This window comes from Rousettus aegyptiacus, unplaced genomic scaffold (genome assembly GCF_014176215.1).
Source record: "Rousettus aegyptiacus isolate mRouAeg1 unplaced genomic scaffold, mRouAeg1.p scaffold_m13_p_8, whole genome shotgun sequence".
NCBI lineage: Eukaryota > Metazoa > Chordata > Mammalia > Chiroptera > Pteropodidae > Rousettus > Rousettus aegyptiacus.
In genome coordinates, this window is record NW_023416311.1 from 15705869 (window position 1) to 15721235 (window position 15367).

General features: G+C 45.3%; 1 protein-coding gene across 2 annotated transcripts in view; it reads left to right on the forward strand.

Annotated features, from left to right (window-relative positions):
- The window catches only part of IFT140 (intraflagellar transport 140), an 88471-nt gene that overhangs the window by 22833 nt on the left and 50271 nt on the right, over positions 1-15367 (forward strand). For both annotated transcript variants that reach the window (XM_016136626.2, XM_036225239.1), the window contains exons 9-14: positions 100-245; positions 4161-4364; positions 4505-4577; positions 6344-6435; positions 11072-11199; positions 13642-13759. In XM_016136626.2, coding sequence (XP_015992112.2) covers positions 100-245; positions 4161-4364; positions 4505-4577; positions 6344-6435; positions 11072-11199; positions 13642-13759 — 761 coding nt within the window. The remainder of the gene's footprint in view (positions 1-99; positions 246-4160; positions 4365-4504; positions 4578-6343; positions 6436-11071; positions 11200-13641; positions 13760-15367) is intronic.

Consider the following 15367-nt stretch of genomic DNA (forward strand, 5'->3'; position numbering starts at 1 on the left):
ATGGGCTGATACTTCAGAGAGGGTGATCAGAGAAGGGAGCTTGCGGCTGTTCTTCCCCCTTTTCAAGCCAATGACTGTGAACTCTGTTTTTACCTGTAGGTCTTCTGGCAGCAGGTACTAATAAAGGGCGAGTAGCCATGTGGAGAAAGGTGCCAGGACCCCAGAGCAGCCGAGGAGTGGAGGGCAAAGACAGGTGGACTCTTCAAACCCCTACTGAGCTTGAAGGAAACATCACACAGATAAAGGTACAACTGTACCAGGGCGTTAGGTGCACTCATTTTGTGCCCTGCAAAAGTGGAGGAAATAATGAACTTTGAATCTATTTTTGTCAGTTATTCAACTTAAAAGGCTATGTGAAAATAAAGGCTTGTTGGAACTCAGAATTGCAGATAAGGGATTGTGGATCTGTAGTGATCTATATCTATTTTTTCTATCCTCTCATTCCTTTATCTCCATCTCTATTATATCTAACTTTCATCTGTCTGTCTGTCTATCTATCTATCTATCTATCTATCTATCTATCTATCTATCTAACAGCTTTATTGAGATACATAACATACCAAATGGTTTTTAGTATATTCAAAGTTTTGCAACCATCACAATAAATTTGAGAACATTTTCATCACCCCAGAAAGAAATCTCGTACCCATTAAAGCCAGTGGTTTTAGGAGGGCTCTCCTTGACTGCTCTTTCCCCTCTCCTCCTCCCCCAGCCCTATGAGGCACTAATCTACTTTCTGTCTCTATGAATTTGCCTATTCTAGACATCGCATATCAGTGGAATCACACAAAACATGCATAGATGTGAGATTTCCTTCACTGAGCATTGTTTTCAGGGTTCATCCATAATGTAGCATGTGTCAGTATTTCTTTCCTTTTTGTGGCTGAGTAATAGTCCACTGTCTGAATAGATCCCATTTTGTTATCCCTTCATCCACTGATGGACATTTGGGTTGTTTCCACTTTTGGACTATTATAGATAATGCTGCTGTGAACATTGGTGTACTAGTTTTTTGTGTTTCAATTTCTTTCGGGCATTCCATTCTTTCTTAATAAAGTCTGTTTGGTGAGACATTGTATCACACCCTCCTTTACTTCTTTGAGCCTGGTTTCCTTTAGGTCTTTGAATATGTTTATAGTGGCTACTTCGGAGTCTTTGTTAATAAAGTCCAACATCTGGGCCCTCTTGGGGCAGTTTCTGTTGCCTGCTTTTTTTCTCTGTGTGTGAGTTGTATTCTGCTTTGCATGGCACGTTATTTTTTGTTGCAAACTAGACATTTTAGTTAAAATATTGTGTCAGCTCTGGGATACCGACCCTCCTGCCCCACTCACCTTTAGGGCTTGTTGCTGTTGTTTGCTTATCTATTTGTTTAGTGACTGACTGGATAGGCCACTGTAGTGATGTCTCCTTCCCTTGCAGTGTGAAGCCTCTGACACTGCTCCTCAGAGGGCCTAGCCTGGGGCACATGCACCGTCATGCTGGGACACCGGTGGTTTTAGGAGGGCGCTCCTTGACTGTCCTTTTCCTGATCTCTGTTAAGCCTCTTGCCTTTGTCTAGTATTACAGAGTCTGTTAGGCCCCCCAGTTGCCTGATCTGTTTTCTATAATACCCTGGGGCGACAATTGCTCCATCCTAGGGCATCACTTGGTCCAGTTAAGTTTGGGCAGAGTTGGTTTTTGAGTTCTGTGTCAGGTTTGTTCTAACTCAAGAGGGCTCCTCTTAGATATCTTTCTCCCCCTGGTTCTGTCTGGTAAACTGTCTGGCCTGCTGCTGAGCTTGTTGCTGTCATGAAGCTACCAGCCTCCTCTAAACGCTTACCACCAAAGCCTCCTCTGTTCTCAAGAGTGTCTTTAGGCTTGAACTTACCCACACTCCAGCTCGAATGAAGTCACATCCTTTGGGGAGTGCTTCAGAGCACTCTGTTCTTAAGGATAGATCTGAGTTCTCTACTCACCTTGAAGTGGCCTCTGTAACACAAAGCTGGGGAGAAATGCTGGAAGCTAGCCCCTCGCAGGGACATGCTGCAGCCCTCCACGGGGAACTGGAGGAGCTGAAGGAGAGGGAGCCCCGTCTTGTAGCCATACCCGCCTAGGCAGAGCTTTGGTCATGGTGAGCCTTGGGGCAGGAGGAGGGCAGTGGAGTGACTTAGGCGCCGCAGACTCTGCTATTCTTACCAGATCTAGTACTTTCTTGAATACATGCTTCTTCATTTGCCTTATGCCTAGTTTCCAGAGAATTAAATGGTTGTTTTTTTCGTAATTTTCACCAGTTATGCCTGTAATGTTCTCGAGACTTCTCACCCTGCTGTCCTGGAAGTTGTCGCTCAGATCTGTTCTATGTAAATCTTAAAGTTAAAATTTACTTAATCCTATACTAATCAGGAAAGGAAAACTTATCTAGTAAATAGTTTAGGAATACCTTATAGTAATTTTGAGAATTATTATCTTCATCATAGGCCATATATAAAAATAGTTTCTAGATGAATTAATGAGTCAAATATTTTATAGTTAGGACAAAAGAACTGGCTAAAAATGTCATATGACATGATCAGATCTGTAAATACAACTTTCTCTGTTTTGAAGTAATAAAAGCAGTTGTAAAAGCAGAGACTAACAAGTTTGAATACGTAAAAACTTATTTCAAACTTGGCAATGGAGAACAAGACAAGAATTGAAGGAAAACTAAGCTCAGTAAATGTTCACTTTAAAGGGTATGAAGTGTTGAACTCTAAAACACCATATTTTCCAATTCCCAATGTATATTGTTTTTTTCATTTTAATGTGAAGTTGGCTTACAACTCTTCCAGTTGATGTTTACATGTAAAGTGTTGTTTTGTGGGGTTTTTTTGTGAGAGGAGAGATATTTACACAGAAAGCTATTATTTTGAATTCGTGACTTATCAAGTGATACCTTAGAATAAAGGACATGCAGAAAGCTCACATTTATAAGAAAAATATTAAGAACTTTAATGGAAAAACTGATAGAGATCATTTACTGAAGAGTAGTTAGTAGAATATGTGAAAAACACATGTAACTTCACTGATATTGGAAAGAAATGCCATTTTAAATAATAGCGCAAGCCACACTAACTCTTAAAGGACGTAAAAGAAAAACTGAGTAAATAGTGGGATATGTTGTGTTCTTCAAAGAGAAGCCTCAATCTTGTAAAAGAGCCATTTCTTCCTAAATAAGTCTACGAATTACATGTACATTCAGTAAAAATAATGACTTTTTTTCTGAGAGAATTCAACACAATAATTCTAAACTCATCTGGGAAAGCAAATGGCGAAGAAAAAAATTTGTAACATCAGAACATTTCTGTATAATATACTAGAATATATCTCAAAACCATGGCAAGTAAAATAGCGCTTAATCTGGAATGAATAAATATATCAGTGGATTAGTAGGAAATCCAGAAACAGATTTATATAGATTTTGAAGTTTAATATGAAATTATGAAAGTGGCGTTTCATATACACAGAATCTAAAGAATAAAAAGAACAAACTAATCAAAAACAGACTCACAAATATAGAGGACAATCTGGTGATAGACAGTGGGGAGGGGGGTTGGGAGGCTGGGAGAATGGGGTGAAGGGTTAAAAAAGTACAAACTAGTAGTTGATAAAGATGGTCACGGGGATGGGGAGCGGGCATTGGGAATGCAGTTAGCATTAATGTATTGGCTAGGTGGAGAGGAGAGAAAATACAGTTAGGGGGATCATTTTATAAATTATATAACCAATGTACTGTATACTCAAAACTAATAAAATTAAAGAAAAAAAGAAATTATAAAGTTAAAAAAAAGGTGGCATTTCATATCACTGGAGGAAAGCTGGATAAGTTAATACATTGTGTAAATTTGTTATGCATTTTAAAAAATAAGCATTCTTAAATATAAGAAAAGTAAATTCTAGAAGATGTTCAATCAGTCAGAACAGACACAAGCCAGAACAGCCATATAGGTAAATACCTGCTCTACCACGAGTCTAGGTGTCAGTATTATAAACTTTGTCTACAAAGTACACATTTCACACTCATACATTTTTTAAAATAATTTTTTAACAAGAAGAAATAGTGCTTGGAAATTGTATAATGCTTTCTCGACTGTATCTCTCCTTTGTTCACGCTTTGTTTCTTTCTCTCCAACACGGGAATGAAGTGGGGCTCCAGGAAGAACCTTCTGGCAGTGAACAACATCAGCTCCGTGGTGATCCTCAGCGAGCAGGCCATGTCGTCACACTTCCACCAGCAAGTGGCCGTGGTGCAGGTTTCCCCAAGCTTACTCAGTGTGTCCTTCCTGTCCACGGGGTTGACGCACAGCCTACGCACAGACATGCACATCAGTGGAGTGTTCGCCACCAAGGTGACTGAGGGTGACCTGTGGGGTCGGTCGGGGGGGTCTTCTTTAACACAGACAAAAGACGTGGTCAGTCGTTAGGGTCATTCAGAATGACAAGGGGCCCAGATGGCAGATTGCTTATTAATTTCCATAATTCCTTTTAGGATGCTGTCGCCGTCTGGAATGGAAAACAGGTGGTGATCTTTGAGCTTTCTGGAGCCACATTACGAAATGCAGGTGGGAGCCTTTTCCCCCACACCTGAGGGGACTCAGAGCACCCGCTTTATTTTCTCACCATCCGATGGGGGGGTGAGCCTGTGGAGTGAGCAGAGGGCTGGCACAGGGCCATGGGGAGACCCTCGTGTCAGTTCTCATGCCTGTACCTATGTTTCCAGAGCCAGTGCTGCAGCTTTGGCCCTGAGCTGCCAGGGCCTCTCAGGCCCCCTGGGCCACACTCTGTTGAATCCAGTCATGGTGGTTGAGAAGCGTAGCCAGGTCTGGGTCAACAAGCCTTCCTGGGCTGCAGGACAATAAAAGCTCAGAAATAAGGCTGCAGTGCTTTCCAGGGAGGGGGTTTGCTACACATCCACCATTTGAACTGGTTCCAGACCATGGAGAGCAGTAAACCCCATGGCATCTTGACCAGGACGCCTTTGAGAATTTCAAGATGGATTGTCAGAGATGCTCCAATACTCTCAAAACAACTATGTCCCATATATCTCTCCAATTCTCTGTTTCACTGGGCTGCCTTTATCCTCTGCTCTTTAGTACATGCCTGTACATGAATTTTACTGGGGCTGCACAAACTGAGTAGTTTAAACGAAAATTTATTCTCACAGTTATAAAGGTCCGAAGTCCCAAATCAGCTTCACCGGGCCAAAATCAAGGCATCGACAGGGCCATAGTCCCTTCAGAGCTCTAGCGAAGAATCTGTTTCTTTCTCCTTCAGCTTTTGGTGACTGCTAATAATGCTTGGCTTAAGGTCACATCATTATAGTCTGTGCCTCCACTGTCACATTGTTTCTGTCTGAAACCCACCTCCTTTTTAATAAGGACACTAGCGATTGCATTTAGGGCCCACCTGGATGATCCAGGGTAATCTCCCCATCTCAAGACCTTAACATCTTGTCCATATAAGCTCATATTCACAGGTTCCAGGGATTGGAACCTGATGCCTTTGGGGAGCATCTTCCAGCCTGCATGGTGACCATCAGGATGTGCCGCTCAGCCAGCTGAGTTCTTACCTTCGCTCATCCTGACCTTGGCCTTCTCACCTCACAGGAGGACTTGCCATTGCACTGTTCCAAGGATGACACCCACCACGTGTTCGTTTGAACACCTCATGCCTCCCTGGGGATGTTTCCACTGGTTATCACCTCTCTCCTCATATTATTCCCTCTTTTTCTTTTCTTCTAATGCTTTGTTGCCTGAAGTTCTCTTATAAGACTTTTCTTGCTCTGCCTGGTATTGTGCTGGTAATTCACATCTTCTCTCTTCTGGCGTAGACTCCCTAGGGCAAGTATGAATTTCTTATCTATCCAACAGGACAGCTGGGCTTTTTTTTTTTTTTTTTTTTAGTATATAATTATCTTCTGTCTAAAGACAGAAACCAGGACTTGTGGCCTCCAAAGTTTCACCCGAGATAAGCCGATGCTTGCTTAAGCAATTGTGCCATGAGGTGCTGTGCCGCTGGCAGCATCTGCTACCAGATGGGAGAAAAGAGACACCACTAGTGAGTGGTGCAGGGTGGGGAGCCCAGCACTGAGCCCCTGCACCAGGTCCGGAGCCTGCACAAGCTGTCACTGGCAGCTGTGGTCCTCGGCAGTTCCCCGCGCCTTGGAGCCTCACTTTCCTCATCTGTAAGACGCAAAAAAACACATCCCTCACAAAGCAGTTGTGATGGCAAAGGTGAATTAGGGAACATATGTGAGAATACTTTTTAAGTTCTGAGGAAGTAGGAAAAAGTTAGCTGCTATTGTCATCGTGTTTATCTTTCATTTCAGGTACCTTCTTTTGTGAGTCTCCAGTGTTAGCAATGCATGAAGAAAACGTTTATACAGTGGAACCAAACCGAGTTCAAGTTCGAACCTGGCAGGTAAATCGCTGCTCTCGAGCAAGTGGACTATGATGATAAAGACAATAAGAACAGAGTTAAAAATTCCGTCTAAATCGAGCCAGGGCCAGCTTATCGACTTCACCCAGTGGGTTAGATTCCCCTCACCAGGAGCTTGACTGTAAAACTGGATTCTGGCATAGCTGCTTCATCTGTGACTGTTGTGACTTCAGAAACCAGGAGGCAGGGCAAAGGCATTTTGCAATAAAAAGGACTAGGTTACTGGACCTTGAATTGAGTACATGGGATTGTGACATGAGAGGAAATGTTTGCTCTGCATCTTGAGGGCTGAGAAGCCATCAGTTCAGGATATAATATAGTATCTTTGGACAAGCCTTTCCCTGCGTGTGTCTGAGAGGGAGGCCAGGATGGGGTCAGTGCAGGCCTTCAAGATGACAGGCCTCTAACATGCTATTCTGTTCCCTCCTGGTGATATAAAGAAACCCTTGCCTATTCGCATCCCATACACTCTTGCTGGAGCCCAGGGGCTGATGTGGTGTATTAGTTGCCTGAGCCTGTCATAACAAATTACCACAAACTGAGTGACTTGAATCAATAGAAATTTATTTTCTTAAAGATCAGGAGGCCAGAAGTCCAAACTCCAGGCGTGGGCAGGGTTGGCTCCCTCTGAGCCTCTGAGGGAGAGTTTGTCCCATGCCTCTTCCAGCTTCCAGTGGCTGCTGGCAAGCTTTGGTGTCTCTTGGCGTATAGACACATCACTCTATTCTCTGCTTTCATGGCCTTCCCCCTGTGTCTGTGTCTTCTCTTCTGTGTCTTATAAGGTCATTTGTCCTTGGATTTAGGGCCCACCCTAATCCAGAATAGTCTCCTTTTCAGATCTTTAACTTACATCTGCAAAGACCCTTTTTCCAAATAATGTCACATTCACAGATTCCAGGTAGACACATCTTTTGGTGGCCACCATTCAACGCAGTACATGCAGCAGTGTTTTGTATCAAGGTCAAGAATACCTATCCTGGCCCTGGTTTTAGCTTTCAGTGCAACTACTTTGTCTAGCTCTGAGTTCTTTCTTGGGATCCAGTGTTTTATTACTAAGGCTGCCACATCCATATTCTTGTACCTCTCACGCTGCTCATCCACTCCTCCATTCAGCAGTTCCTAAAGGAGTTTCCATGGAGTTCTCCATTCTAGTGGGGTTCAGATGGTAAAGGAGATAAAGGAGCACACCAAAGCAAGAGGGGATGGAAAGGACCACGGGGGAGGAAATGGAGTAGAGAGCTAATGATATGGATAAAGCAGCCTACAGCCCTACTGTCCCTTCTGGGGAATAGTACAGACTGAGGATGCTTTTGGCCCCTGTGAGACCTTCTGCCTGTTCAAGGTCAGAGGGGAGGCAGAGAGGCTGGAGGAGAGGAGGGTAGAGCCCAGCGGGGCATCTCGTGCAAAGAAAGGTCACCTTTCTTGCACTGACAGTTGTGTAGGGGTCATCTGCCATGGACATAAAGCTTAGGCAGTGAGGGGTCATGTACTTAACACAGATGAAGGGGGCAGCTGGGCAGCTATGTCAGCAGAGAGGTGACCTGTGGGGCACTGGAGAGCGAACAGACTACTGGGAAGGGACTGTTAGCGTACTAGGAAAAAGCGAGGGCTTAGTGGGAAAGGGAGAACAGCCAGCTAGGAAAAAGTAAAAAGCATACTGGGAAAGGACCAATGGCTTGCTAGGAAGGGGTAAGTGGTCTGGTGGGAAACATGGAGTCAACTGAGGAGCCTTGCCTGCTTGGAGGGTATCTCACAACAGATGGCATGGAGTTGGGTCTTTTTTTGTTGTTAATTTTTTAACTAAAAGGAGTGTGTGTCCATTGCCAGCATGTGTAAAAAAAAGGTTAGTAACTTTCCATCCCCTTTTGAAAGTCCGGAGTGTGTCTCTCCATACCTTTCTCCCTGCTGGTGCGGATGTAGATACACAAACTACAGTTGTTTTTGCCCGTTTGTGTCCACAGTGAGACCAGACTGGATTGCCGTCATGCACCTTCCAGTTCTCTAATGGGATCTTCTAGGTGGGAATGGTGAGCCCCACTCGTTCCCAGTGCTTTATGCTGTTTTGTGCAGTGGGTGGCCTGGGGTGAAGAGTAGAGACAGGCACTCCAGGGAGAGCTTTATGCAGAGGCTGAAGCTGAGGAAGGGGCTGGGGTCTGACTGACCCTGGAGAAGCCGAAGCCAAGGGCACAGCAGAGAAGTGGGGAATGTGGCAGGAGGACCGGTTCAGCTTGTTTTTTTTTCTTGGGTTAATGCTCTTTTCTCCTAGAAGATAACTTCTGGGCGGGTGTAGTGGGAGAGAATAAGGAAACTGGCAAACAGTGCAATCAGATAAGAGATCCCACAGGTGAGAGGTCTGAGGGCCTGGAGCCAGGCAGTTGGCTGGGAGCCTGAGGCTAGAGTAGAGGGCGGAATGAGTCGATAGTTGTGGGGGTGGGGGGCGGGGTGAGCAGTTGGATTGTGGGTGGCCTGGGATGGAGGAATTGAGGGTATTCTGAGTTTTCTAGTTGTGGAGTCTGAATTAATCATGTAGTCCGAAAACTACAGAAGCAGCGCATCTTTGGGGGAACAAGGTATGAATTTGAGGTGCCTCTGACACCCTTCAGAGAAGTCCAAGAGCTAGTTAGAAATAGAGGTTCTTGAGATCAGGAGTGGGGTCAGTGCTGTAAAGCAATAAATTTGGGAATTTGGAATACATTGATGTAAAGATAGTAGTTGAAGCAATGTAGAACCAAGATGAGTCCCAAATTTGTACCCTGGGGACCCGGCACATAAAGAGTCCTTGGCCCAGTCAGCAATCTCCTGTGATTCATCTTTTAATCCTCTGTTCAACCAGATGTTTGTACATTCCACAAGCATTTATTAAGCTCCTGCTAGGTGCATCAAAATGAAGATCAGATTCCGCAGTTTGAAATTCCTCCACTCATGTCTCCTAGCCATTCATTCCCCCACGCTGAGTTTCCCAGACAGGTTGCACAACTTCCTGCTTCCTCACTTGCTCTCAGCGTCTCTCTGTTTAGTATTACGAGCCCACTAAGTTCTGCTGGGACCCTCCTTGTCATGCAGCCTGCCTCCTCGCTCCCCTGTGCACTGGAACTATACCCCCGCCCCCAGCTGTGCTCATCTGACTCACCGCCCTCATTCCAAGTTCCTGGGGACATACAGCTCACTGTTGGGGTGCTCTGCTTCCAACCTAGTGCCATGTGGGGTGCAGGCATTCACTAGACACTGGTCGAATTGAGCCAGGAGCCTCTCTTAACTCAGAGGAGTAATGTCAGTCATGCACAAGCCTAAGCTGCAAAGCCTAAGCTTTGCTCAGGCCTAACTGTGGCTCACTCTTTTCAAAGTGCTATTAACATAAGAGTAACATTTTTTATTTTATTTTATTTCTTAAGAGTAACTTTTTAAAATTTTTTTAAATTTATTTATTTAAATTAGTTTCAAGTATATAGTACATTGGTTAGACATCTATATAGTTCATAAATCGATCCCCCCAATTGCTCCCTCCCTCCCCTGGCCTTCCACCTAGCCGTCGTATTCATGCTAACTACATTAATTCCCTCTGTCATGTCCCCTATCCCCATGACCAACTATCAACTACTAATTTGTACTTCTTTAACCCTTATCCCAGCCCTCCTTCCCTCTGTCTGTCACCAAGAGTAACATTTTTCAAATGTCACTTAATAATACTTTAAATGACATTAAAATTTTTTTTAATATAATTGTTATGAAATCACTTTTTGGTTCAAAACCCTCCAGAGTCTTCCAGCTTCACTTTGAACAAAATCTGACTCTTTACCTCTTTACCTGACTCTTCCTGCACTAAAGCCACCCCACATGGCCTCTGCTCTCCTACCCACCCTTCTCACCATGGCACGTTCCCTCCTGCTGCAAGGGCCTCAAGGTTCCTGGACCACGAGCAGCTCCTTCCTGCCCCAGTACTTGTGGCCTCCTCTTCCTGGAATGCTGGCCCATGGCTCTCTAGGTAGTCGGCTTCTTCTCCCCAATCTCAGTTTAAATATTGCTCCTAGATGAGGCTTATTTTTCAAACATTTTATGGAAGTATGATATACAGAAGGAAAGCAGATGTGTCACAAGTTAGTATTCACGCGGCTCAGTGCGTTTTCACAAATGGAACATACCCGTGATGTAACTACCATCCCCATCTGCTCGCTGAACGCCCCATCCAGGGATGACCACTTACATGGCACCAGCAATATAATATTAGCAGGGACTTTAACTAAGACCTCTGCAGACATGGCCTCCTGGATCAGCCCAAGCAGATGGAATTGACTATCCCAGTTCCCTTGGCACTTTTCTCTTTTAGCATCCTATTTGTCACCTCTCTGTCACCTTCTGGGGTTGAGGTTACATGTGTATTTCCTGTTGACATTGTTGCTGTCTGTCTCCCCCACAGGACCGTAAGCATGAGGGGTCCCTGAGGGCAGGACCCCATCCTTCCCTTCCCATATTAGAATCCACTAGAGTGCTGGTCGCCACTGGGCCGCTGACTGGATGCAGGAGTGAAGCGTACGCGATTCTCTGTGAAAAATGCTGTGTCGCAAAGTGAAATGCTATACAAGCTGCTTTTCTGAATTCCTTGTCTTTTCCTTTTCCTCAGGGGACTGTGAAACAACTCTTGCTATTCTCTGAGACGGAGGGGAACCCATGCTTCTTTGACATCTGTGGAAATTTCCTGGTTGTAGGGACAGACTTGGCTCACTTTAAAAGCTTTGATCTGTCCCGAAGGTACAATTTTTGTCCATTTGAAAAATTAGGAGATAATGTGGTAGGTAGAAAATGGATAGCAGCTAGAAAACTATGTCCTCATTTCCACATTAACATGCCACTTAATGTTTTGAAACACCGTATATTGTCACCTAAATTCTTAATCTTTGCATGATGGAGAAATGAGCAGCACAGGAGAGGAAGAGGGGTGTCGAACAGGGGGTGCTTGGGGGATTTCCTAGGGTGTTGAAACTTTCCCTTGTGATAGGTACGCAACACTGTGTGTTTGTCAAAAACCATGTAACTTCATAACGCAAAGCGAGCCTTGGTGTGTGCAAATTTTTAAAAAATCTCTTAAATTGTGGATCACAGAATGGAATACAGAAGGTTACAAAACAATCTACCTTCATTACAGATGTGTGAAACGAGCTCCCTGGAGAGGGTATGGCTGGCCTAAGTCACTTTGGTAATGAGTAGCAACTGTAAGACTAAAGGCACAGGGACTGCACACAGCATGGCGTTGTAGTTGACAAAGTTAATTCCCACAGGGCTACAGGGCGACAATCTGATAGGTACACTGAAAGTGAACAGTGAAGTGAATGGACGGAGGGTGGTGGAGCCAGGTCCTCACTGTTGGGGTGGGGGGTTCAGACGAGCAGGAGGAGGTGAGAGTGAGTGATCCCTATGGTGATGGATTAGAGCTGGAGACATGAGTTCAAAGTCATGTTTATCTTAACATAGATACAGATGGATACGTATGAAAATATTTATAGATATGTCTACACACCAGTTAGTGCACACATATTGCCTTGTTCTGTCAGCTGAGGGCTTAGAAGCAAGGACACCCCAAGCGCAACCAGCACACCAGACCAGGGTTTCTAACAGCACTTCCACACCAAGGTCCTTGGAGAAATGGCTGATTCTAGGGAATGTACACGATAAGCCTAGAGCATCTTGTGTGCCAGAAAGTTAGAATGTGCTTTAAAAAAAATACAACGATGGGATTTGTTAAAGGGACGTAGGAGCCAGCTGGAAGATCTCCCAGTGGCCAAAGCCGGAACAATTTGAGCAACAAAATAAAATAGCATGATGTTATAATCTAAAGTAGAAAATAAATATGAGTTCATACTGATATGAAAAAGTGATTGAGTAAGTTAATAATTAGAGGAGAGGAGACAAATTTCCTATACAGAAAAATTATAAATAATTTATGTAGATGCTCCTCCCTTATAGAGGGAAGCATAACTCCTTATTCCATGAGTGTGGGCTGCACTAGTGACATCCTTCCGAAGGGGACAGTATGGGGAGGGGGAAAGTGAGTAACTTTATAGACACCCCTTTGGACAGGAGAGACCAAGGTCAACATCACAGAGATGAGTCATGTCAATGACATGACCCTTGATGTGATGATAATGGCACTGTACCTCGGGGCTCTTCTCCTTAAACCCACACCCCAGTCTAATTATGAGAAAAATATCAGACTCATCCCAGTGCGGGAACACTCTATAGCAGCAGTCCCCACTTTTTTTGGCACAAGGGACTGGTGCTCCTATGAGAATCTAATGTCTCATGATCTGAGACAGAGTGGTGATGCTAATGCTAGGGAGCGGCTGCGAATACAGATGAAGCTTTGGCTCATTCACCTGCCACTCACCTCCTGCTGTGCAGCCCAGTTCCTAATAGGCCACAGACCAGTACTGGTCCATGCCCAGGAGTTGGGAACCCTTGCTCTATAGAACAGCTAACAATTCCTCCTCAAAACTCTTGAGGCATCAAAAACAGGAGAGTCTGAGATGGTCCCAGCCGAGAGGAGCCTAAGAAGACATGAAGACCAAATGTCATGCAGGTCCTGGTGGAATACAGGGACAGGAAGAGTGTGTTAAGGAAGAATTGAGAAAAAGTGAATGATAATGTGAACAAGGTGACGAGAAACCACTATAAACCCAGTATTGTTAACTACTGGTAACAAATAAGAGCCATTTGTTACCAGTAGTTAACAATACTGGGTTTATAGTGGTTTATAGTGGTTTATAGTGGTTTCTAGTGGTTTATAGTGGTTCCAGAGAGGAGCAGTTTTTTTAGTTCATCCATGTGATGGAGAACTATGCAAGTATAACAAAATGTGATGAAGCAGTCCCTTTCTGAAAGGAAAGATCACAAACCTGCTGCAAGGGGAAATGCAAGGCCAGAGCAACATTTTTAATAAAGTACTCTGTGTAGGAAGAAGATGGGTAAGAGAATCATACATATTTGCTCTTAAGAACCTAAGAACTTTACAAACTCACCCTGTATTCTGAGCCTGGCCCATTTCCAGGGGCACAAGGAACCCCAGGGTGAGAGCAGCTAGGCCATCAGGTGGAACTCAGAGCTTCTGTGAACAAGGGTTTTGGATCACTCCAAGAAGCGAGTCTTTACACAATGAGCCTTCGGTTTGTGCTGAGATCCTTGTCCTTCTCCCTGCAGAGAGGCGAAGGTGCACTGCAGCTGCAAGAACCTGGCTGAGCTGGTCCCCGGAGTGGGAGGCATTGCATCACTCAGATGTAACGCCAACGGCAACAAGATCAGCATCCTCCTCAGCAAGGTGGGCACTGCAGGGGGCCCGCCTCTGCCCCTCTTTTTCCGTCTCCGCTAGTTACCCTCAAAGGATCATCATTCTTTCTGGCTGCCTTTTGAGTCCACTTCTGTGTGGCTCTTGTTATCCCAGCTCCCCTTCCTCTTCCTCTTGTCCCCTCTCCAGGGTCTCCTCTCCCTGCTACCCCCGCCTGTGTCCTCTCCCACCTGGTGCCATTCTTGCCTCCCCATCTGCACAGCTTCTGTTTCTTCCTCCCTCTCTTCATTTCTTATTTCATCCAAAACAGTGGTTTCTTCTTTACAGAGCCCCTCTCCTCTTTTCTTTTCTGTCTCTTCTCATCGCTCAACTGAACTCTCTTGCCTGGCCCGAGGGAGTAACAGGACTGTTGAAGGCACCTTTAAGCCTCTTGCTTAGAGATGAGTGATGTCATGGTGTAGGCGACTGCATGGCAGGTTTGAAGGGAGGGCATGTTCACCCTCTTCCAGGTGGGTGGTGCCTTCCACCCTTTAGTATTTGTTCATGTTTTCATTCATTTGTTTGTGCTCTTGTTCATTCACTTAAGAGTTGATTACGGATTGCCTTCCTTATACCAGGCATTTTGCTGGGCACTGTAGGTACAAACGAATTAGTTAAACAAGAGGACTCGCCCCTCCTCTTGTAGTTGAACAGACATTGATCCAAAAACGAGGCAAACAGGTACATTTTTACAACCCTGGTGAGAGTTGGGGGGACAGTGATCAGTGCTAGGAAAGCGAGTCACTATCCAGGGAGTCAGGAGGCTCCCAGATGAGCCAATGGTTGAGCCAAGCTGTGAGGATGCAGTGGGGAAGGATGCAACCCGGTCAAGGCACCCAGAAAGTGAGTCCATCAGCAGAAGCATGGTCTTGCTGAGGGTCCGATGTCACAGAGGGGTGAAGCCAATGCTGGCATGGTCAGTGGGCTATCACATAGGAGCTGACATTAACATAGGTGGAGGCAGAAGCATGATGTTGTAGTGTCTTTTTAGAGATGTTTGTACATGGTGGGTTAAGGAGCCTGGGGCGCAGAAGTCCCCTTGGCACCCTCACAGCCCTCCCCAGGGTTTGGGGGTTGACTGGCTGTGTAGGCAGGGAAGGGCAGAAGCTGTTTCTAACCCTCCCGTTTCCATGTGCTGAGTTTGAGGCATCTGAGAGGCAGTAAGTGGGCAGTTAAAAAACACAATCCTGGGTCTCAGAAGTGAGGTCTGGCTAGAGATAGGTGTCCTCGAGAGGAACAGTGCAGCAGCTGCCAATCTGAGGACCAAGATGGGACCTGGAGAGGCTGAGAGAGTGGCATGGCTAGGGAGGTGGGGGCAGCTGAGGAGATGGGGGAGGGCAGCCAAGGACCACATGCCAGGAGATCGCAGGTCCCTTGTTTGTTCAGTATGTGGGGCAGTGCCAGGATATCTGTGTGTGGGCACAGAAATGCGGTTCACGGGCTGTAGGGAGGGCCTCGGTGATCCTGTGAAGGGCCATTTCCATGGGGTGAGTGGGGACAGTGCAGTGACCACTTACTCCAGAGACCTGATTCGGAAGAGCAAAATGAGGTCAAGAGAGATTAACTGATGAGAAGAGGCAGAAGAGAAGGAAGTATGAAAGT